The sequence below is a fragment of the Dendrobates tinctorius genome, unplaced genomic scaffold (assembly GCF_039654945.1).
Source record: "Dendrobates tinctorius isolate UK_male_01 unplaced genomic scaffold, ASM3965494v1 ptg000056l, whole genome shotgun sequence".
In the NCBI taxonomy this organism is placed as follows: Eukaryota; Metazoa; Chordata; class Amphibia; order Anura; family Dendrobatidae; genus Dendrobates; species Dendrobates tinctorius.
Genome location: NW_027361724.1, coordinates 16,430,001 through 16,455,000, shown reverse-complemented (window position 1 = coordinate 16,455,000; position 25,000 = coordinate 16,430,001). Strand labels below are relative to the sequence as shown.

General features: G+C 44.9%; 1 protein-coding gene across 2 annotated transcripts; it reads right to left on the bottom strand.

Annotated features, from left to right (window-relative positions):
- Window positions 1-1,389: 1,389 nt before the first annotated feature.
- On the bottom strand, window positions 1,390-23,714 carry NDUFA10 (NADH:ubiquinone oxidoreductase subunit A10). Of its 2 annotated transcripts, none has more exons than XM_073577547.1 (10): window positions 23,548-23,714; window positions 21,258-21,426; window positions 20,922-21,137; window positions 7,891-7,977; window positions 6,572-6,693; window positions 6,398-6,477; window positions 6,240-6,294; window positions 4,039-4,124; window positions 2,484-2,592; window positions 1,390-1,654 (listed from the first exon to the last, which is right to left on the bottom strand). In XM_073577547.1, the coding sequence occupies exons 1-10, from the start codon at window positions 23,608-23,610 to the stop codon at window positions 1,586-1,588; spliced, it is 1,056 nt and encodes a 351-aa protein (XP_073433648.1). In that variant the 5' UTR covers window positions 23,611-23,714; the 3' UTR covers window positions 1,390-1,585. The 2 variants fall into 2 exon arrangements, with proteins under 2 accessions (XP_073433648.1, XP_073433649.1); XM_073577548.1 differs by lacking the exon at window positions 23,548-23,714 and adding an exon at window positions 23,398-23,522.
- Between the last annotated feature and the right edge of the window lie 1,286 nt (window positions 23,715-25,000).

Genomic DNA, 25,000 nt, shown 5'->3' with positions numbered 1-25,000 from the left:
GGGTACATTGTGGTCATAAAGGGATGGACATGGTCAGCAACAATACTCAGGTAGGCTGTGGCGTTGCAACGATGCTCAATTGGTACCAAGGGGCCCAAAGAGTGCCAAGAAAAAATTCCCCACACCATGACACCACCACCACCAGCCTGAACCGTTGATACAAGGCAGGATGGATCCATGCTTTCATGTTGTTTACGCCAAATTCTGACCCTACCATCCGAATGTCGCAGCAGAAATCGAGACTCATCAGACCAGGCAACGTTTTTCCAATCTTCTACTGTCCAATTTCGATGAGCTTGTGCAAATTGTAGCCTCAGTTTCCTGTTCTTAGCTGAGAGGAGTGGTACCCAGTGTGGTCTTCTGCTGCTGTAGCCCATCTGCCTCAAAGTTCGACGCACTGTGCGTTCAGAGATGCTCTTCTGCCTACCTTGGTTGTAACGGGTGGCAATTTGAGTCACTGTTGCCTTTCTATCAGCTCGAACCAGTCTGCCCATTCTCCTCTGACCTCTGGCATCAACATGGCATTTCCGGCCACAGAACTGCCGCTCACTGGATTTTTTTTCTTTTTCGGACCATTCTCTGTAAACCCTAGAGATGGTTGTGCGTGAAAATCCCAGTAGATCAGCAGTTTCTGAAATTCTCAGACCAGCCCTTCTGGCACCAACAATCATGCCACGTTCAAAGGCACTCAAATCACCTTTCTTCCCCATACTGATGCTCGGTTTGAACTGCAGGAGATTGTCTTGACCATGTCTACATGCCTAAATGCACTGAGTTGCCGCCATGTGATTGGCTGATTAGAAATTAAGTCTTAACACACAGTTGGACAGGTGTACCTAATAAAGTGGCCAGTGAGTGTAGTTCTCATATACTTGATAGGGGACACAGATGACTGTTTGCCAACTGGCTTTTTTTTTTGTTTTGGAAACTGTATGCAAACAGCCGCACACAGGCATTACTGCGACCCAATGCTTGGGGGGCCGCACCAGGACCGCAGGTTGTGCAGTGCACCCCTGGGTTACACACAGCAGAAAGCTTCCTGACCACAGGTGACTACTGGTTTGTGTTAAAAGGATTAGGTAACTGGCTCGTTTTAAAACCAAAGCCAGCCCCGACTATTGATCATCCACAGCAGAAAAGGGACTGGCTTAGCAAAAGATATAAGGTTACGAACAACAATGGAATATGTATGAATAAACTGACCATTAGGTATTACGACTCCCCTTGTCAATAGGTTATGTGCCTACACACAATCTGTGCTGATAGTCACCCTTTTTAGTAACACTCCCTGTGGAACAGGGCAAAGGTAGCATTAATGAACCACTGTGTGCTAGCGCCTGGGTGTAATTCATGTAACTACAGCTAATGAAGCTACTGTAAAAACAATGACACTTTCAAAGAAAAGATATTTATTTATGGACTAACAGATGCATTAAATTATGTTCTTGGCGATATTCACCATCGCTTGCGGCTTGACCGTGACTACTCCCTGATTGCAAATAGTCTGATGTAAAGAGTATTGCTAGTCAGTGGTGGAAACATTGATGGGAGCAGACGCCATGATCCAAAACAACTTCAAAATCATTCACTTAAACCAAATGTTCTTGTCCCCCATGTCTGCATTGTATCCCCTTGTATATTTTCTTCCAGGCAGCTGCAAAATGGAAAAAAAAAGTGATTTGTAGCTCTTACATAGCACTAAAAAGACAATTCCCAAAATTAAAAAAAATAACCCAAATATCTTCACATCTGTGTCCTTCTGTTAAGTTATGAAAAAAAAAAAAAAGAAAACTTATTTATCTGTATGTCAGTTCCATGGAAAGCAGGGCACCCCAAATATGGCTGCTACTATATCAGGCACGCCTGCGGTGCTATGTTAGTGTGGGATGGATTACTGTAACTTGGCCGTTCGGGAAACAGATTTCCGGTCACCAAGCTTTTCCTACAAACAGGACATAACCAAGGCTGAAAAGCAGTTTGAAAAGTGACTTAAGAGTCATAGTATTACTAGTGATTTTTTTTATTTTAGGAAGAAATTAACTTTAAATTTCTATTTCTTATTACATTGGGGGACAAGGGTTACGGTTACTGCCACTAGGAGGTTAGCGCTACGTATGGTGTATCCTGCGCCATTGGCACAGGAAGTGTTGACGTCCCGCTCCTTTGATTGGCTGCAGTGGTAAAGTTACGTGAACAGCGCGTCATCACAGGACCAAGTGAGAACACGCTTTTCGAGGCACCATGACGGCTGCAGCCTAGCACGGACCATGGCTTCCTGTCCAGTCAGTGGAGCGGCCGCCGCTGGAGTCACGGGGAATAGAGTGAGCAAACAGCGTTTTGATATGTTGTATCCGTCTCTTACTCCCCCCCCACCTTTAAATTTAAGCAACAGTTTTACAAATACTTTTAGGAGTTTTAAAAAGTCTATTAAGCAAGAAGGCTTAGTACAAACATCTGTAAATGAAAAAGACGAGAAATCTTACATCTCTGAACTGATAATAAAGCTTGTCGAAGTCTAATCCACCAACGGTGACTTCTGGGATGTAGATGGGCAGGTTGTAGAGATCAACAATATTGTATTTGTCCTGGACTCTAGAATTAAGATGGCACAAGAACATAAAAAGGTAAGACAATACATTTAAATATGTTAACACCTTGTAACCATTCATGAGCTCATAAAGTTACATAACTATGGGCATAGAATAACCTAAACAACAGACAAAAAGTTGTATCAAGTCCATCATGCCTCAGTACGTGATATGTGATAAGGTGGAAGGCGCTGCTAACTGTCCACTGTGGTCATATTTCCCTTACACAAAAAGCTAAGACCTGTCCTAGGCGGCAGTCTAATAAGTTCCTGGATCAAAATAACAGCAAATACTTGTTTCTATAAATTAGCTTAGCCATTACTCTCAGTACATCATGCCATGTATAACCTGCTCAGTACCAGAAGAGATGACCCTTAGTCAGTAAACAGTTCATATGTTATTCCATGTAAAATATATGTTGTCCATAGTTGTCAATAAACCATTATAATAAGTTCCTCCAAATCCCCCACACCCAAGATGGAGCAGCCAAATCTGAGCAACCTTGTCTTGAAAGAGGGCAATCACTGGATGAGACAAACTAAACCTGGTACAAAGCGAACATGTTAATGACAGATCCCACTTGTTATTGTTCAAACATTAATGTGACCTGACCCAATATCACAAACAACTACTTTTTATGATTCCCCCATTGGTTTGATCACATTTTTCATTAATGTTGAACACAGTTTGATCCTTTCTTGGTCTACGTTTAAAATGTGACATATATACATAAAGTAAGCCAAAATCAAGCCACTATCTGACAATTGCCATTAAAAAAAACAACAACAAAAAAACCCAACACCACCGAAGAAATTAAATACCCTTTAAATGTTGCACATTAAGACTGTACAAATACTTAAAATTGGTTGGCCAAAATTGGAAAAAATGAGACACTAGTAGGTAATGCTTTAAAGTAACAAATACGGTAAGAATTGCCTTCCTATTGAATCACCACCCCCTCTGCTGCTCCAGCACCTCCTCCTTCGCTGCTCCAGCACCACCCCCTCCGCTGCTCCAGCACCTCCTCCTCCGCTGCTCCAGCACCACCCCCTCCGCTGCTCCAGCACCTCCTCCTCCGCTGCTCCAGCACCTCCTCCTCCGCTGCTCCAAGTGAGTTTTTGATTACAGGGCTGCAGCAGTGAGGTGCAGTCTACACGTGACAGCTGCAGCCTTAGCGGTCTTTTGCAGTCTACCTCAATATCATCGCCGAGGCCAATGACTGGCTTTAGCGATCATGTATCATAGACAGGATGTCACTGCTACAGCCACGTAAACAAGAGCCGTGGGCAACAAAAAAAAAAAAAAAAAAAAAGAGAGGCGGTAGTGAAAAATCCTTATCCGAGCTATCCATTAGCTAGCCTCCACTTATTTTTTCAGACTCCTTTCAAAGAGTTGAAGAATCAATTATCCACCTAACCTTAGCAAGAATCAAGAATACAAAAACACTCACAGCATACGTAAATGATGGAAGGAGACGTCAGTCTGGTCAATCCATGGAGCTTTAGTAATTTTTACTTGTTCAATGTCTTCTGCAATCTGCCAGATATATATATCTCAGTAGTAGGAGAGAGGAATACACATTTATACACAATAATGTAAAGGTTCATTAGTATTTTTGAAAATGTAACAAAAACTTTAACCCTTTATAGATGCACATGTTATGCCCCATTTGGACATGACATTTTATATTTTTCAAAAAGCAGCATTATTTTTCTGTCGATAAAAATTTTTGAGCCACGAGTTGTATTTTTTAATGGTGTTACTTTGAGGTACACATAATTTATATTATGATTTGACTAGCTTGGCCCGTGCGAAATTTTCGCATATTGGTCGTCGGGAGCGCAGGCAATTTCAGAAAAAGCAGCTGGCCAAATGTAAATGTATTTGATGAACACAGACAGGTATTTATATATGTAGATTGGTAATATAATAAATTGGCTTGATAAGTAGAGGCCAAAAAATGTCTTCCGGTTGAGGTGCCACCTGCAGGTCATTGTGTCTTTCTGCAGGTTTATGAAAATGAATGTTTAAACTGTATTTAGTGATAAAATTGTGAATGTGTGGTCTGTTTGACTCTTTTCTTGCTGAAGGGAGCAAGTTTACCTTTCAAATGGTGTACCGTGTGTGTGTGTGGGGCGAAGTAATCAGCGAAAAAGCAGTGCATGTATACAAATGTGTTTGCATAAGTGACTCACCTGCAGTGAAGTGTGCAATCCTCCAATGTGCCTGAAATAGGCTGGGCAAGCACTTGAGCAAGCTGTAAAGACCCCAAGGCAAATGTATGGGTATGTTTGTAATGTCTGTAAGCAGCTTTGTGGTAGGTGTGCTTTGGGGTAGTGTGCTGCCACCTGCAGGTAATTTGACCTTTCAAATGGTGTATCATTTGTTTGTGTAGGTGGAGTATGAACGGAGCAAGTGTGCAATTCTATAGCAAGTGCATGTTTACAAATGTGTTTGCATATGTGCCTCACCTACAGTGAAGTATGCAATCCTCCAGTTTGGCTAAAATAGGCTAGACAAGCAGTTCGGCAAACTGGAAAGCCCCCAAGGCAAAGGTTTGGATTTGTTTGTGATGTCTGTAAGCAGCTTTGTGGTAGTGTGCTTTACGGTACTGTGGTGCCACCTGCAGGTCATTTTTCCTTACTGCAGGTTTATGAAAATTAATGTTTAAACTGTATTTTGTGATCAAATCGTGGATGTGTGGTTTGTTTGGCTATTTTCTTGCTGAAGGGGGAAAGTTTACTTTTCAAATGGTGTATCATTTGTGTGTGTGTGGGTGCAGTATGAATGGAGATACAAAGTAATCACCGAAAAACAGTGTTTAGAAATAATAGAACAGATTACATTTTTTTTATTAAGATGCAAAAATAACAGCAATTTTACCATTTTTCATTTTTCTTTTTAAAATTCTTATTTATTTATATAGCGCCATTGGTTCCATGGTGCTGTACACGAGAAGGGGTTACATACAAATTACAGATATCACTTACAGTAAACAAAACTACAATGACAGACTGATAGAGAGGGGAGAGGACCCTTCCCTTTCGGGCTTACATTCTACAGGATGGTGGGGAAGGAGACAGTAGGTTGGGGGGGGTTGCAGTAGTTCCGGTGTTGGTTGAGGCTATATCTCCGATAGTGGTGAGGAGGTAGCGGGGAAATTGCAGGCTGTAGGCTTTCCTGAAGAGGTGGGTTTTCAGGTTCCGTTTGAAGGATCCGAATGTGGTTGATAGTCGGACGTGTTGGGGCAAAGAATTCAAGAGGATGGGGATATTCGGGAGAAGTCTTGGAGGCTGCGCGATGCTTCTCTATGCCGCTGTCACTACTGACAGCAGCATCAGAGGGGTTTAAATGCCCATGATCGGTGCTAGCACCAATCGTAAGCATTGCTGCAGGGTGTCAGCTGTCACATACAGCTGACACCCGCACCCGACCAGGGCGGTGCTCAGCATGAGGCCGCGGTGATCGTGCCCCCGTACTAGTACTGCTCCGGGCAGAAATGCAGTTCCCGCAGAGCAGTACTAGTACGGCGAAGGTCGTGAAGAGGTTAATACCAGTGCATACCAGATCATTTATGTTTTTATTTATTGACTTCAGTGAAGAAAAAAAACAATACCTAAACTTTTGGCTGTTTGAATATAAATTCCTTACCTGCTCCACATTTTCTGATTGAGCACTGCTATATTGCAATACCTCTGATGTCTCACTAGAGTGGAAAAATAAACAAAAAAAAAAGATCAACAATGACGACATCAGATGAGAAATCAATAAAGGGCACAAAGACTTATTGAAAATGTTTACATTCTCACCTGATTTGTGGAAGGAAGGATGTTTTGTATACATCCTCAATATTTTGCAGATAAGATAGCTCAACTTTCTTCTCAATTGTCTAAAAGAAAAGAAAAAAAAAAAAAAAAAAAAAATCACATGTAGCAGACATTACACACCAATGTCACTTGAAAAAAAAAAAAATCACAATTTACATTTCCTCTGTCTTGTATTTTCTTGTATACGTCGGCTGCTGGAACGTCCACATATATAACTATGTGTGGAGGCAGGAACTCATCAATGCTCACTTTCTTGATCTCGTTATAATGATTCACGCCTGAGAAAAATAAGAAAAGTCAATAATTGGCATTCATAAATAGGACTTAAAATTTCAATAGTAACAAACTACACTTATTTTTTCATTAATCACTAGAACAAGTGAAGATAAGAAACTTTGTAATATATCTTATCAAAGAAACAGGTTTATTAATCTGCGTTTAGTCATTTCTTGTGTCTCCTGCACTGATCATGCCTGCCGCATTGATAAAAGGGCTTGTCTGGGACTTTTATATTGATGACTTATCCTAAGGGCGCGGGGTCAGACGGCTTTCTAAATTGGAGCGGCGTTGCAACACAGAGCATGGACCGGCCAGCGGCTGCCTTGACCTGTGTGTGACAGCTGCATAGAAATACGTGATCTGGTCGGGAAAGCTGATGGCCAGTCCGTGCACTGTGTTCCAATCTTTATAGGGCCGTCTGATTGCACCCTCAGGATAAGTCATCAACATCAGATTGGTGGGAGTCCGACACCAGGCAACTCCGCCGATCAGTTGTTCCCAGAGCCGGCCACCTTTGATAAGTTGCAGAACAGAACAGCATATCTCCATCAGCTGTATAGTAGTCACAGCGGGGTGCTGCACATCCACCAATTCATTTGAATAGTGGCAGATGTGTAATACCTGGCCGCAGCCACTATACAGTTGACAAACATTACAGTGCCTATGAAAGCCTTTGGAGAGGGGAGTGGCAAGAAGCTGAAGAGGGAAAAATTGCCAAAACTGTAAGCTATCAGTCACACAATGTCATGTACACTATTACAATGCCCATAGAAGTCCAGTGCAGTTAAATAAACTTCAGTTACTAATTTGGAGCAACTTTCCCTCTATGTACTATGAGCTTTAGTAAACTTTTGTGCATATTTCACATTCTACCTAATCTATTGTTATCAGTGCTCCAAAGCCCAGAAATTTGTATTTTATTTATATGCATAATAACTGGCACATGAATAAAACACAAATTTAGGTGCATCAGATGACCACAGAATAGGAGTCCTTGTAAATGTGTTCCCGTGGTCTATCCCGCAGTGCCTCAGCTTTCATAGACACGTTATCCCTGACAAGTACCCTCGAGACAAAGGGGGCGACACTTACAAGTCTGCTAGAAGATAATAGGAATTCCACAGGAGGCGGCTTTAGAAACATGACATAGAAGTATTGAGGCAAACAGAAGCATGCTTCAGCTGAAATCTACTCACATTGTTTGCGGATGTATTTGCTTTTGTACATGGCGTCAAGGAAAACATAATCACTGAAGGCGGAGCGCTCCAGAATCACCCCCTGACCTAAGGAAGAAAGAACAAACACTCCAAGTATCTCCACTGCATTCCTCAATATACTAAACTAGCCCGTTATTAAAAAGCGTGCAGGAACATTGCACTATTCTAAAACCCCTTCTGCTCCAGACAGATACGGATGGTCCCCGATGTCACCTGTCCCAAGGAGGGCCTCCTAATACAGGAAACTTCATTTTATAAGTATCTGCTATATGGAACAGGAATCTATTATTTTATACATAAAAGCTATATATAGTATTCATTTATAATATGTTCTATAAAGATATAATTCAATAGCCACAGAGTAAAAATACACATATTCTAACAAGTGGGAACTTATTCCATTACTATAAAAATAAGGCTGAATGCAGACATTTGTGAAACACGGTCCGGATTTGCGGAATGGCAAAGAGTCTTCCACCACAAACTCAACAGCCTCATGTATGCTCCATTCACATGCTGAATGCCATAGTTTCAGGGATTTTCAATTTACAAATGTATTAAGCAAATCGGCAGCAACAATTAACCCCTTAACCCCAGGCCAGTTTATGTTTTTGCGTTTTCGTTTTTTTGCTCCCTTTCTTCCCAGAGCCAAAACTTTTTTTTTATTTTTCGGTCAATATGGCCTTGTGAGCACTTATTTTTTGCGGGAAAAGTTGTACTTTTGAACAACACCATTGGTTTTAACATTTTGGGCTACTGGAAAATTGGAAAAAAAAACTCCAAGTGCGGTGAAATTGCAAAAAAAAAGTGCAATCCCACACTTGTTTTTTGTATGTTTTCTTTACTATGTTCACTAAATGCTAAAACTGACCTGCCATTATGATTCTCCAGGTAATTACGAGTTCATAGACACCAAACATGTCTGGTTCTTTTTCAGTTAAGTGGTGAAAAAAAATAGGGATTTTTGTGTACTCACCGAAAAATCCTTTTCTCCAAGCCAATCATTGGGGGACACAGAGACAGTGGGTGTTTTGCTGCTAGCCAGTAGGAGGACACTAAGTAAACCATAAAAAGCTAGCTCCTCCCCTGCAGTATACACCCTCTCGCTGGCTGAGATTTCTCCAGTTCGGTGAAAAAAGCAGGAGGAGCATAAACAGTCAATAATAACCATAACTAAGTCAAAGCCTAAGAATGCTACAGTGAGCCAATAGGCTAAACAGTGTGGGAGCTGTGTCCCCCAATGATTTGCTCGGAGAAAAGGATTTTACGGTGAGTACACAAAAATCTCTATTTCTCCTACGCCTCATTGGGGGACACAGACAGTGGGACGTCCTAACGCAGTCCCTGGGTGGGGAGAATACATCTGCTAATACCCCATGTACCACTGAGTCAACAGTGAGGTACTGCAGATTGCAGGCTGCATCCGCAGAGGCCTGAGAATAAATTAGGCAATGTTTGTAAAGGTATGCAGGCTAGATAAAGTCACAACCTTGCGGACAGGCCTGAGAATGAAATTGGTAATATTTTGTAAAAATTATGCAGAATGGACCAAGTCGCAGCCTTGCAGACCTGTTCTGCCGAGGCCTGGTGCCGAATGGCCGAAGAGGCGCCCACTGACCAGGTAGAGTGCGCCTCAATCCCCACTGGGACAGGTGCGTTCCTGATACAGTAGGACTACTGAATCGCTAGGGGAATCCACCTGGCTAGCGTTGCTTTGACACGGCTAGACCCTTCCTATGCCCTCTGGAAGCATGATCAGGGCATCTGACTTGTGGCAGGGAGCCGTCCGCGAGATGTACCGTCTCAGCGCCCTAACCACATCCAGGGTGTGGAGGGCCTTCTCAATGCGATGGACTGGCGCTGGACAAAAGGAAAGGCAAAACAATACCCTCGTTGAGATGGAAGAGGAGACGACCTTGGGCAGGAAGGACGGGGACGTCCTGAGAACTACCTTTTCCTGATGAAAAATTCAGGAATGGCAGGACAGAGCTGCCAATTCCAAAACTCGTCTGATTGACGTAATTACCACTAGAAAGACCACCTTCCAAGAGAGGACGGACAGTGACACGTCCTTCGCCGGTTCGAAAGGAGCCTCCTGTAAGGCCCCGAGAACCAGGTTAAGGTCCCATGATTCCAATGGCCTTCTATAAGGAGGCGCCACATGGGAAACTTCTCTGAATGAACGTCTTGACCTGAAGTTTGGTGGCAATTTTTCGTCAGAAAAGCACTGACAAGGCCGAAATTTGGCCCTTGAGCAAGCTAAGCGCGAGGCCTGATTTTAAACCAGATTGAAGGAATTCCAATATGGCTGGAATGGAAAAAAACCCACCAGAGATGATCGACCATGATCCTTGCACCACGAAAGAAGGTTTTCCAGGTGCGGAGATAGATGCACATGGACACAGGCTTCCTAGCACTAATCATGGTGGAAATCACGTTGTGAGAGAACCCAGCCTGTGCTAAAATCCAGGATACAACGGCCATGCCGTCAAAGACAGGGCCCGCAGTTCTGGTGATCAATTGGGCCCTGCGAGTGTAGATCCATGCAATCTGGAAGTCGCCAGGGGACGTCGGCAACTAGTTGTATTAGTTCTGCATACCATGCTCGGCGCGGCTAATCTGGCGAGGGAAAAGGAGGGAAGATGTACGGGAACCGGAACTGGGGTACCTCCCTGGCGGTTGATATACGCCACAGCCGTGGCGTTATCAGATTGGATCCTGATGTGACCTGCGAGAAGACGGTGGAAACTCCGTAGAGCTAATCTGATTGCTTGCATCTCCAAAATGTTGATAGGGAGACTGACTCTCGGGTTGACCAATGACCCTGTGCCGTGTGGCGATGAAAGACTGCTCCCCAGCCGAGGAGACTTGCGTCGGTGGTTACTACCAACCATCTTACAGGGAGAAAAAAACCTGCCTTGATTCAGGGAGGACCTCAGTGTCCACCACCTGCACCTGAGGGATTGCCTGACCTGCAGGGACAGAGGGATCCGACGGTCCAGGGAGAACGAGTTCTTGTCCTAAGCTAACAGCAACGCGTGTTGTAAGGGACAGAGGTAGGACTGTGCAAGTGGAACTGCTTCCATCGCTGACACCAACTTTCCTAGAAGTCTCATGCCGAAACGAATGGAGTGAGAAAACAGTTGCGCTGCCTGTTGTAAGGCTTGGGTCTCTCCTGGAGGGAGAATGACCAACCCGCGGGAAGTGTCCAAGATCATCCCTAAAGGGGGAATCTGCTGAGCCGGTTTTGGGAAAGACTTTCCATAGTTTATCTTCCACCCCAGGCGAGAAAGTGTATTTACTGTTATCCATGGATTCCTCGCAGGCTGGAAGGGACAGACCCTTGATGAGCAGGTCATCCGGATACAGTAACACCACCACTCCCCGAGAGTGGAGAATGGCCATGACAGCCGCCATGACCCTGGTAAAGACCCTGGGGGCGGTGGCGAGTCCGAAGGGCAAGGCAAGGAACTGGAAGTGTTCCTTGGGAATTGCAAAACGCAGGAACTGCTGGTGGGACAGGCAGATCGGAATGTGAAGGTAAGCGACCTTGATGTCGATGAATGCTAGGAACTCTCCTTTTTCCATGGAAGCGACAACTGATTGGAGAGATTCCATTCGGAATCACTGTACCCTGACAAACTGATTTAACAGTTTGAGACCCAGAACGGGTCACATCGTCCAGTACTTTTTAGGAAACACAAAAAGGTTTGAATATAGTCCTATAATCCTCTGAACCTTTCGCGATGAGGGACCGGAATGATGACTCCGACCTTTAGCAGAGCCTGAACAGCCCGAAGGAAGGCTCCTGTCTTTTTCCTTGGGGGGGGGGGGGGGAGGAAAGGAAAAAACTGAATTGGAGGGGGAGAAGAAAATTCTCTCTCTCGTATCCGGAGGACACCATCTCCCTGACCCACTTGTCGTCATTGGGTAGATCTATGAGATTGGACTCTGCTAGATCCAGAAGCCCTAGGCCTGGGCTTGCAAGAGCGGTTAGGTCTGTGTGAGACCTGGGAGCCTCTGTATCCACGCGGGGACCCACCTGATCCGGAAGAGAAGGTAGAGGAGGACCAACCGAAATTGTTGCAAGAAGATTGAAAACTCATCGGCTGTTGGTTGCGAAACGGCCGAACAGCCCCTATTGTTGAGGAAGGAATTTACTTTTTCCCCCGGTAGTATCGGAAATGAGTTGGTCCAGTTTCTCTCCAAAACAACGACCCGTTTGAAAGGGAAGAGAAGACAACAATCTTTTAGGTGTGGCATCCACCCGCCAGCCGCGGAGCCATAGGGCTCTTCTAATGGAGATCACATTAGCGGCAGTTTGAGCCGCGCAATTGGCAGCATCAAAAGAAGCGTCTACTACAAAGTCAGCTGCGTGAATTATCTGCCTGGCGACAGTGGTTGCCTCCGGAGGAAGATTGGTGCCTTGGAAGGAAGTAATCAAGACTTCTACTCAAGAGGCCATTGCCTTAGTGACCCAAATTGCCACGAGAGATGGAAAAAACCGCTGCTCTTGAAGCTTAAAAAAAAACTGAACGGGCAAGGTAGTCAATTTGACAATCGGAGGGGTTTCTGACTAAGGAACCCTCAGAAGCAGATAGGAGCGTTTTAGAAGCAAGACGCGATACAGGAGGGTCCACCGGAGGGGACTGTAACCAATTCTACATTAGGTCTGGATGAAAAGGGTATTTAGCCTGAGTAGACTTGCCCTGTGAACCGCTCATGAGGTCGATCCCTATGTTACTGGACGGCTGGTAAATAACGTGCGCTCCCGCTAGGTTCCCTTAAATGAGCTAGGGTGTGCTGGAGCGGGAATATTTTCTTCATCCAACCTCAGAATCCTGTTGACTGATTCTATAAGAGAATCAAGCGACTCTTGATCAGTTGGGGGATTCTGAGGGGCTGACGTGTCAGATTCGAATTCTGAGCCGTGCTCGCTGTGAACCTCAGGAGAGGGCGAGCGAGAGACAGGAGTCGCCGATGCTGAGGCGCTGACCATCCCTTGGACGAGTATGGTCCCTGCTGGGAGACGGTTCTCGGCCGACGCCAGAGCCCTCCACGGGAGGTAAGGACGCTTTTTGCCTGGGTCAGAGACTCCACCGACCGTGACAGGGACGCAGCCCAGTCAGAGATACTAAACGCAGGAGGCCCGTCAGCAGCGGCGGCGAGGGACATTGGAGCGCAGGTCAGGGCACAGTCCGGGTCGCAGTCCGTGTATAATGGATTAGTCTGTGCACTGGGTAAGGCAGACTTGCAGGTGGTACACACAGTAAAAAACTCAGTGTGACTTTTTAACAGCCCATTTAGCCTCCTTCGATTGAGGCATAGCGCTCCTGAAAGGGTTAACGGCAGAGTCTGTCTGCAGCTGCAGGAAATGTGCCGTGAAGGGGTTAAGCTTTAATCTGAGGGTAGATGCAGCTTACCTGGTCTTGTGCTGGGTCCCCCGGGAGGAAAAACCGGTGGCCTTGTGGTGTCACCCGGTATCCGGCTGTCCAGAGCAGGCATAGCGCTCATGAAAGGGTTAACGGCAGCTGAAGACATGGCCCCCGAGAATAAAATTGCGCATCTCGGAAGTAATGAGAGGCGCCAAGAGGAGGGGGCGGCGACGTTAGCGCGGGCGGCGCTAATCAAATTGCGGCCTAGTAGACCGGAAAAGCCGGTGACTTTTCTTTCCGCCTGTGAAAAATGAGGATGAATGAACTCATGGAGATCAACATCCAACACTGCGGAGACACCATCACAGGTTTCTCAACGCAGTGATTCTAGAGCAATGCCCCCATCCCTTATGGGAAATATGTAAAAACATGCAAAACACCAGCCGCGGAGACACCATCACGTTTCTCAACGCAAGCAATGACTAGCCAGGTCTTCGCAGTGTTGGATGTTGATCTCCATGAGTTCATTCATCCTCATTTTTCACAGTCTTTTACTAGGCATTGCTCCTACTAGCCAGTTTCCTACTCCACACTGATAAGGGGCAATACCCCGAAACAGCTGTCTGTGGATGGATACCATGTTTTGGCATAGGTGGCTTCCTTCATTGGAGACTGCCCTTCCCGTGGTTGTTCCTTCCCGGAGAAAGACCTGGCTAGTCATTGCTTGCGTTGAGAAACATGTGATGGTGTCTCCGCGGCTTGTGTTTTGCATATTTTTACATATTTCCCATAAGGGATGGGGGCATTGCTCTAGAATCACTGCGTTGAGAAACATGTGATGGTGTCTCCGCAATGTTGGATGTTGAGCTCCATGAGTTCATTCATCCTCATTTTTCACAGTCTTCTACTAGGCATTGCTCCTACTGGCCAGTTTCCTACTCCACACTGATGAGAGGCAATACCCAGAAACAGCTGTCTGTGGATGGATATCATGTTTTGGCATAGGTGGTTTCCTTCATTGGAGACAGCCCTTCCCGTGGTTGTTCCTTCCCAGGGAAAGACCTGGCTAGTCATTGCTTGCGTTAAGAAACATGTGAGGGTGTCTCCGCGGCTTGTGTTTTGCATATTTTTTTTTCGGCCTAACCGAGTGCTGAGAGCGGGGGGTTGCCGCGATGGAGCGCCGGTGCACCACCGCTGACGTTAGGTCAGCGCATCTCCCGGGGGGGCAGGAACCGACCCCATACCTCCACTCCTGTGCTCAGGCAGGTCGTCGCTGTCCGGGGTCTTCTTGTCTCATCCTCCGGACGATGTAGCAGAGCTGGAGGAGGTCTTAAAGGGGTATGCTCAATCGATCCACCCTGTGGAAGGGGGATGGAGAGCTCTGGGGCTGATTCAAGGCATCCGAAAAAGCGCTGCTCAAGTCCTTCTGCTTGCACTCCTGTGCTACATCCTGTTGCGCTTGCCCTCATATCCGTGGAGTACCGACCGTAAGGGAACCATCATAAGAGGAATCAGCCCCATTCGTCGCAGGAAAGTGTACGGGGAGATATACTCTGCGTGCTTGCCTGTTGTTGGTTCGGGGGAGAGCGGGCCGTAGAAAGGAACCGTCGTCCCCCTTCACTCCGTTAATTAAAAAATAAAAATTTACAGAAAATTAAAAAATAAAATAAAAACGGTGGGGTCTGAAACCAGACACAAGTGCCTCCTACAGACACTATGCAAAGAACTGGAGAAATCTCAGCCAGCGAGAGGGTGTATACTGCAGGGGAGGAGCTTTTTTTTTCTGGTTTACTTAGTGTCCTCCTAGTGGCCAGCAGCATAACACCCACTGTCTCTGTGTCCCCCAATGAAGTGTAGGAGAAAATCCAAACTTTGGTAAAAGATTTCTGATACCCGTAGCATCTCCACTTTTCGTGATATGGGGCTGTGTGTGGGCTTATTTTTTGTGCACAGAGCTGACAGTTTTAATTACCGTATATATTCGTGTATAAGCCGACCCATCTAATTTTGCCACAAGAAACTGGGAAATCTTATTGACTCACTTATAAGCCTAGGGTGGAAAATGCAGCAGCTACTGGTAAATTTCAAAAATAAAAATAGATACCAATAAACGTAAAATTAATTGAGACCTCAGTAGGTTACATGTTTTTGAATATCCAAAATGAATCAGGAGCCCCATATAATGCTCCATACAGTTCATGATGGCCCCATAAGATGCTCCATACAAAATACACCCCATATAATGTTCCATAAAGGTTAATAATGGCCCCATAAGATGCTCCATAAAATAATATGTCCCATATGCTGCTCCATAAAGGTTATGCCCCCATAAAATGCTCCATAGATTATGCCCCCATAAAATGCTCCATAGATTATGCCCCCAATAAAATGCTCCATAGACTATGCCCCCATAAGATGCTCCATAGATTATGCCCCCATAAGATGCTCCATAGATTATGCCCCCATATGCTGCTGCTGCTGCAAATAAAAAAAAAAAAAAGACATACTCACCTCTTGTCACTGGGGGCCGGGTGCCGGTGTCACAGCTGGCTCAGGACCCCAGCACCTGAGATATTCACCTGTCCCCATTCCAACGCTGCTCGCCGCTGTCTGCCGGGTCCTCTGTCAGTGACTGTTCAGGCAACAGAGGGCGCGGCGCACACTAACCACGTCATCGCGCCCTCTGCTGCCTGAACGTCACTGACAGAGGACCCGGCAGACAGCGGCGAGCAGCGTTGGAACGGGGACAGGTGAATACTGCATATACTTACCCCCTCCTGGCGCGGTCTCTACAGCCCCCTCGCGTCTCCCTTACTTCCCTCAGTGGTCACGTGGTATCGCTCATTAAAGTCATTAATATGCACATATTCATGACTTTAATGAGCGGTAGCACGAGACCGCTGAAGGAAAAGGAAGGGAGACCGTGGGAGAAGCGGGGGACTGCAGAGACGTGCCGGGGGGGGGGCAGTATGATCTGACACCCCCGTTCCCCCTCCGACCCCCTGGCATATATGACTCAAGTATAAGCCGAGAGGGGGGGACTTTCAGCCCAAAAAAATGGGCTGAAAATCACGGCTTATACACGAGTATATACGGTATACTATTTTGGTGCCGATATAATCTTTTGATCACCCGTTATTGCAATGTAGCGGCGACAAAAAAACACGTAATTCTGGCATTTAATGTTTTCTCGTTACGCCGTTAACCGATCGGGTTTACTCTTTTTTAGATAGATAGATCGGCGATTCTGAAAGCGGCAAAACCAAATATGTGTACCGTACGTTTGATTTTTTTATTGTTTTATTTTGAATGGGGCAAAAGGGGGGTGATTTGAACTTTTATATTTTTAAAAAAAAACTCTTTTTTTTTTTTTTTTTTAACTTTTTGCATGCTTCAATAGTCTCCATGGGAGACTAAAAGCTGCAGTTGTCCGATCGGCTCTGCTACATACAGGCGATGATCAGATCGCCTGTATGGAGCAGAAATACTTCCTACGAGCACTGACCTCCGGGAGGCGCTCATAGCAATCTGGCTATGACAATCATAGAGGTGTGGCGGAGACCTCTAGCTGTCATGCCAACCCATCGGCACACCACCACGGGTCATGGTATGAACATCTATAGGCATCTATACCTCTCACGAATGTACCAGCCTCCTGATGAACCACCGAAGGAGAAACGCGTCGAAGCAGGGGTGTAGAAGCATGCAATATTCATCGGCATCGATATGATAAGTACCTTTCTCTCTATTTTTACCATGTGTTACCCAGCTTCCCACCCTAACCCTTAGAATAGTTGTGGCCAAAAGTATTGACACCCCTGCAATTTTGTCAGATAATACTCAGTTTCTTCCTGAAATTGATTGCAAACACAAATTCTTTGTTATTATTATCTTCATTTAATTTGTCTTAAATAAAAAAAAAAACACAAAAAATTGTCCTAAAGCCAAATTAGATATAATTCCACACCAAACATAAAAAAGAGGGTGGACAAAAGTATTGGCACTGTTCGAAAAATCATGTGATGCTTCTCTAATTTGTGTAATTAACAGCACAGGTGTTGGCAATAACTAAATCACACTTGCAGCCAGTTGACATGGATTAAAGTGGACTCAACCTCTGTCCTGTGTCCTTGTGTGTACCACATTGAGCATGGAGAAAAATTGACAAGAGATTTCAACGCAAGATTGTGCGGATGTTGGATAAAGAACCTCGACTAACATCCAAACAAGTTCAAGCTGCCCTGCAGTCCGAGGGTACAACAGTGTCAACCCGTACTATCCGTCGGCGTCTGAATGAAAAGGGAATGTATGGTCGGAGACCCAGGAAGACCCCACTTCTTACCCCGAGACATAAAAAAGCCAGGCTGGAGTTTGCCAAAACTTACCTGAAAAAGCCTAAAACATTTTGGAAGAATGTTCTCTGGTCAGATGAGACAAAAGTAGAGCTTTTTGGGCAAAGGCATCAACATAGAGTTTACAGGAGAAAAAAAGAGGCATTCAAAGAAAAAAACACAGTCCCTACAGTCAAACATGGCGGAGGTTCCCTGATGTTTTGGGGTTGCTTTGCTGCCTCAGGCACTGGACTGGTTGACCGTGTGCATGGCATTATGAAGTCTGAAGACTACCAACAAATTTTGCAGCATAATGTAGGGCCCAGTGTGAGAAAGCTGGGTCTCCCTCAGAGGTCATGCGTCTTCCAGCAGGACAATGACCCAAAACACACTTCAAAAAGCACTAGAAAATGGTTTGAGAGAAAGCACTGGAGACTTCTAAGGTGGACAGCAATGAGTCCAGACCTGAATCCCATAAAACACCTGTGGAGAGATCTAAAAATGGCAGTTTGGAGAAAGTTTGGCACCCTTCTAATATCAGGGACCTGGAGCAGTTTGCCAAAGAAGAATGGTCTAAAATTCCAGCAGAGCATTGTAAGAAACTCATTGATGGTTACCAGAAGCGGTTGGTCGCAGTTATTTTGGCTAAAGGTTGTGCAACCATGTATTAGGCTGAGGGTGCCAATACTTTTGTTTGGACCATTTTTGGAGTTTTGTGTGAAATGATCAATGTTTTGCTTTTTGCTTCATTCTCTTTTGTGTTTTTTCATTTAAGACAAATTAAATGAAGATAATAATACCAAAGAATTTGTGTTTGCAATCATTTTCAGGAAGAAACTGAGTATTATCTGACAAAATTGCAGGGGTGTCAATACTTTTGGCCACAACTGTAGTTGCTGATTGTCTGATCTAGGCTCCTTGCATGTATATCAAGCACAGGGTATGCAGTTTCAGTAAGGGACAGCTATCGTGCAGCGGGGGCGCCACATATTGCTTTCTAGGGTGCCAACCTCCGCTGGCAGGTAGGGATAACACGTAGGGTTTCCCAAGCCATGTGTGATTGTACCTGGGAATTTTTTCCAATTGGGATTATCTAGCTCATTTTGTCCCCCATCCTCTCCATGGGCCCTGCATCCTCAGCCTGTTGTGAGGAGGTGACAACATAGAGGCTCCCTGCTGGAACATACAGTGGGGCAAAAAAGTATTTAGTCAGTCAGCAATAGTGCAAGTTCCACCACTTAAAAAGAGGAGAGGCGTCTGTAATTTACATCATAGGTAGACCTCAACTATGGGAGACAAACTGAGAAAAAAAAATCCAGAAAATCACATTGTCTGTTTTTTTTCATGTTATTTGCATATTATGGTGGAAAATAAGTATTTGGTCAGAAACAAGCAATCAAGATTTCTGGCTCTCACAGACCTGTAACTTCTTCTTTAAGAGTCTCCTCTTTCCTCCACTCATTACCTGTAGTAATGGCACCTGTTTAAACTTGTTATCAGTATAAAAAGACACCTGTGCACACCCTCAAACAGTCTGACTCCAAACTCCACTATGGTGAAGACCAAAGAGCTGTCAAAGGACACCAGAAACAAAATTGTAGCCCTGCACCAGGCTGGGAAGACTGAATCTGCAATAGCCAACCAGCTTGGAGTGAAGAAATCAACTGTGGGAGCAATAATTAGAAAATGGAAGACATACAAGACCACTGATAATCTCCCTCGATCTGGTGCTCCACGCAAAATCCCACCCCGTGGGGTCAGAATGATCACAAGAACGGTGAGCAAAAATCCCAGAACCACGCGGGGGGGGACCTAGTGAATGAACTGCAGAGAGCTGGGACCAATGTAACAAGGCCTACCATAAGTAACACACTACGCCACCATGGACTCAGATCCTGCAGTGCCAGACGTGTCCCACTGCTTAAGCCTGTACATGTCCGGGCCCGTCTGAAGTTTGCTAGAGAGCATCTGGATGATCCAGAGGAGTTTTGGGAGAATGTCCTATGGTCTGATGAAACCAAACTGGAACTGTTTGGTAGAAACACAACTTGTCGTGTTTGGAGGAAAAAGAATACTGAGTTGCATCCATCAAACACCATACCTACTGTAAAGCATGGTGGTGGAAGCATCATGCTTTGGGGCTGTTTCTCTGCAAAGGGGCCAGGACGACTGATCCGGGTACATGAAAGAATGAATGGGGCCATGTATCGTGAGATTTTGAGTGCAAACCTCCTTCCATCAGCAAGGGCATTGAATATGAAACGTGGCTGGGTCTTTCAACATGACAATGATCCAAAGCACACCGCCAGGGCAACGAAGGAGTGGCTTCGTAAGAAGCATTTCAAGGTCCTGGAGTGGCCTAGCCAGTCTCCAGATCTCAACCCTATAGAAAACCTTTGGAGGGAGTTGAAAGTCCGTGTTGCCAAGCGAAAAGCCAAAAACATCACTGCTCTAGAGGAGATCTGCATGGAGGAATGGGCCAACATACCAACAACAGTGTGTGGCAACCTTGTGAAGACTTACAGAAAACGTTTGACCTCTGTCATTGCCAACAAAGGATATATCACAAAGTATTGAGATGAAATTTTGTTTCTGACCAAATACTTATTTTCCACCATAATATGCAAATAAAATGAAAAAAAAAAACCAGACAATGTGATTTTCTGGATTTTTTTTTCTCAGTTTGTCTCCCATAGTTGAGGTCTACCTATGATGTAAATTACAGACGCCTTTCATCTTTTTAAGTGGTGGAACTTGCACTATTGCTGACTGACTAAATACTTTTTTGCCCCACTGTATGTTTGACTGCATTAACCATATGACATATCTGAAGTATCACATGAAACATATTGTTAGTTCTATTGGCTAGTTTATCACCATTTTGTGCACTTGGGTTTTCTTTTAGTTTTACTTTAATATCAGCCTAAATAAACTTAGTTTTTAACGGTTATATGTTTACACACACAATAAAAAACTAAACAAAACTCCCTCGTTTTTATTGGTTTTGCTTATACAGTGCTCATTGTGCAGTGAAAATGACCAGGCAATATGATCTTACAGGTCAGTATGGTTACAGTGATTACAAACTTCTATGTGTTTTTTTTTAAGTTGTGAAAAAATAAAGGTGACTAGTGTGAATATTTTTAGAGATCTGTAACATTTTTTTTTCCCCATTGATGACACTTTATACTGGTTTGGGTTTATTTTCCAGCTACTGAGCCCACTCCATACTTGGGGAACCGATGTAGGACATACTGTTACATCCCAAATTGAGAAGGGCGTTAAAATTACATCTTTTATGTACCTGTGCTCAGCAGATGATCCAGGGCATCAGAATACTGCAGCATGCGCATACTGTACATCCATATTTGCATGCGGTATGCGTTCCCATCTGAACACTTGGGGTCATCATAGAATTTCGCCAGGCTGTAGAGGCCACAGAACTTGTCTGGCAGCTTGCCGGTATCACCAGTGATTTTGTTTGCATAGTTCTGATCAGCTTCTGGCATATATTTCATACCTGGGCAAAGGAAAAAAAAAAATCAAAACACAGAGGAAATGTCATTACTCCAGCATTAGGTAGTCAGGAAACAAAGCAATCATATGTATCTAGACCCCAGAGATTGCTCTCTCATCTCACCCAGTTTCTCAGCCAGCGCCTGAGCAAGTTTGCCTTTGCCAGAAGCTAAGTTTCCATCAACGGTGATGATTTTGCTGTTCGGCCCAAACCGCTTGGTGGTCCTCTCACCCAGCATGTATGCCAGGTAGCCATATTTCAGACCGTGTTTTGAGCTCACATGGAGCTGGGCCTGTTTTAAATCCAAACAAAGAAAAGCCAAAGATTATTTAAGGGCCGTTCCTAAAAGACATGGCAGATTAGGCAATTCTAAGGAAATGCAGCACATCTCGCCCTTGAGTTGCAAAAAAAACTAAAACCTAGGTGACATTTACAGCATAAATGGACATCCTGCCAATATCAAATCAGCAGCGCTGATCAATATACACTGCAGGTTTTCTCTGCAGAACGTGCATAACATTTTGTGAAATCTCATCCACAACACTTATTGTAATATGCAGTGCATTTTTCATCCAAATCTCCACTCCATGTTCAGCCTGTGGGAACATAGCCATTAATTTATTAGTATGGAAAATATTAACAATAAAAAGATGGAAAATACAGATTGCTGTTAACTATAACAAGATGCAACATTACATGAACATTGGGAGACTCCAAACCACACTGACAGCTACATGTGTATATACAGTACAGCACCGATCACACTGACAACTACATGTGTATATAAAGTACATCACCGATCACACTGACAGCTATGTGTATATACAGTACAGCACCGATCACACTGACCGCTACATGTGTATATACAGTACAGCACCGATCACACTGACTGCTACATGTGTATATACAGTACAGCACCGATCACACTGACTGCTACATGTGTATATACAGTGCAGCACCGATCACACTGACAGCTACATGTGTATATACAGTACAGCACCGATCACACTGACTGCTACATGTGTATATACAGTGCAGCACCGATCACACTGACAGCTATGTGTGTATATACAGTACAGCACCGATCACACTGACAGATGTGTGTGTATATTCGGTACAGCACCGATCACACTAACTACATGTGTATATACAGTACAGAACTGATCACACTGACAGCTACATGTGAATATACAGTACAGCACAGATCACACTGACAGCTATGTGTGTATATACAGTACAGCACCGATCACACTGACAGATATGTGTGTATATACAGTACAGCACCGATCACACTAACTACATGTGTATATACAGTACACCACCGATCACACTGACAGCTACATGTGAAAATACAGTACAGCACCGATCACACTGACAGCTGTGTGTATATAGTACAGCACCGATCACACTGACAGCTGTGTATATATAGTACAGCACCGATCACACTGACAGCTGTGTGTGTATGTATATACATACAGTACAGCACTGATCACACTGACAGCTGTGTGTATGTATATACATACAGTACCGATCACACTGACAACTGTGTGTATGTATATATATAGTACAGCACTGATCACACTGACAGCTGTGTGTATACAGTACAGCACTGATCACACTGACAGCTGTTTGTATGTATACAGTACAGCACTGATCACACTGACAGCTGTGTGTATATAGTACAGCACCGATCACACTGACAGCTGTGTGTATATAGTACAGCACCGATCACACTGACAGCTGTGTGTGTGTGTGTGTGTGTGTGTGTATAGTACAGCACTGATCACACTGACAGCTGTGTGTGTATATAGTACAGCACCGATCACACTGACAGCTGTGTGTATATAGTACAGCACCGATCACACTGACAGCTGTGTGTGTATGTGTGTATAGTACAGCACTGATCACACTGACAGCTGTGTGTATATAGTACAGCACTGATCACACTGACAGCTGTGTGTATACAGTACAGCACTGATCACACTGACAGCTGTTTGTATGTATACAGTACAGCACTGATCACACTGACAGCTGTGTGTATATAGTACAGCACCGATCACACTGACAGCTGTGTGTATATAGTACAGCACCGATCACACTGACAGCTGTGTGTGTGTGTGTGTATAGTACAGCACTGATCACACTGACAGCTGTGTGTGTATATAGTACAGCACCGATCACACTGACAGCTGTGTATATATACAGTACAGCACTGATAGTTATATGTTACATCATTACTATGCGGTTGCAGCAGACACATAACTGTGCTGTTGTCTGAGAATACCCCGCACCGGAGGCTGCAGCACATCACAATGACATGAGCGGGGACGCGGCTGTGCACCGGCTGCGGACCCTGCACGCTGCACCCATCATCTCCATTCTCAGCTGTTGTAAGCCGCAGACCGGTCCTCACCACACACAGGATGCCGGTTCTCCCGGTAACCGTCAGGCCACGGAGCACGGTCCTCCCGAACATGATTCTGCCCTTCCCGGGACAACCTGCGCCGGGGTCCTTCCAAGAACCGACGCACGATAGTGACGTCACGGTCTGCCCGCGCTGCCGCCTGCTCTGTCCGTGTAGCTCTGGATAGGATAGTATGAGGTGAGGGATGTCGGGTAGTGTCATGTCAGGCTGTGCACAGCCACTGCTCTCATGTGCATTACACCTATGGTTGATCCTTTTCAGACTTAAAAAATTCACCCAGTACAAAAGATTGAGATTTTCTGTGGTAACAGCAGCAATAAACAACCACCTTCAAAACTGCTGGTCTACACATATTAACAGGTAGAGTCCGAATAGGGTGCGTTATGAAATCACGTAAAGACCCTTAGGGATGGTCAGGGCCGGACTGGCAATTGTCTAGTAGTGGGGCTGCCTTGCCTGCCATGTTGTTAACAGAATCATTGTTCTCATGACACCCATACTGTTAAGAGTTGTGACGGAGCACAAAGTCGCTGACTCCGTCACTTACCCCAGCAGGCCACGGGTATCATTGGAAATATTGGTCTTGTAGTAAATCTTGCTTTCCTTCTTCCAGGGTAATATTAGTAATATATCCCATCTGGTGCTTGGAAACGGGGACAGCATGGGCCTGTGTGATTTCAAATGTCAGGGCTGAATTTCAGTCCCAGGCCGTACCTGGAGATGAGCGAACCTGAGCTGGAACGTGCGGGGTCCGTACTGGACACCTACTGCCTGTTACCGAACCAAGAACACATACTTTTTACAGTGCGTCCACTTTCCTGTTCAGGTTAACCAGACTAATAAAGCTTGTTGAAAGGCTGCAAAGATGCCAATAAACAAGCTAGACTGTGCACTCCAGGAGCCATGCCTGCCATGCTAATTATTGGCCAGTGCAGCACGTAACCGGCCTGTGACTACAAGTGCTGCAACCATTGTGCTCTCATTAGTGTAAGGATAGGACGAAGCTGGAGAGAGGGAGAGATTCTGACTGCACACTCTGCAAACACAATGCTGCGTGTACTCTGAAACCCATATCTGTGGTCGTACTGTGCTAAAAGACGCTGTGTGTACTCTGCACCCCTCACCTGTGGGAGTACAGTCCTTTAAGGTGCTTTGTGTATTCTAGAAGTCTGAGAAATAATTGGCATTAGGCTAGTTTCACACTTGCTTTTTTTTCCAGCGCGTTTTTCCCGCAAAAAAACGCATTGAAAAAACGCATACATAAGCATACAACTGCTGCGTTTTTTTCAAGCATTTTTATGAGCATGCATGAAAAAAACGCAGCGTTTTTATGCGTTTGTATGCGTTTTTAGCGCGTTTTTACCGCGTTTGCGTTTTTTTCCAACATTTTTAGGTGGCCCCTCACACTACCCAAACCATGACTTTACTAACCCTAACCCTG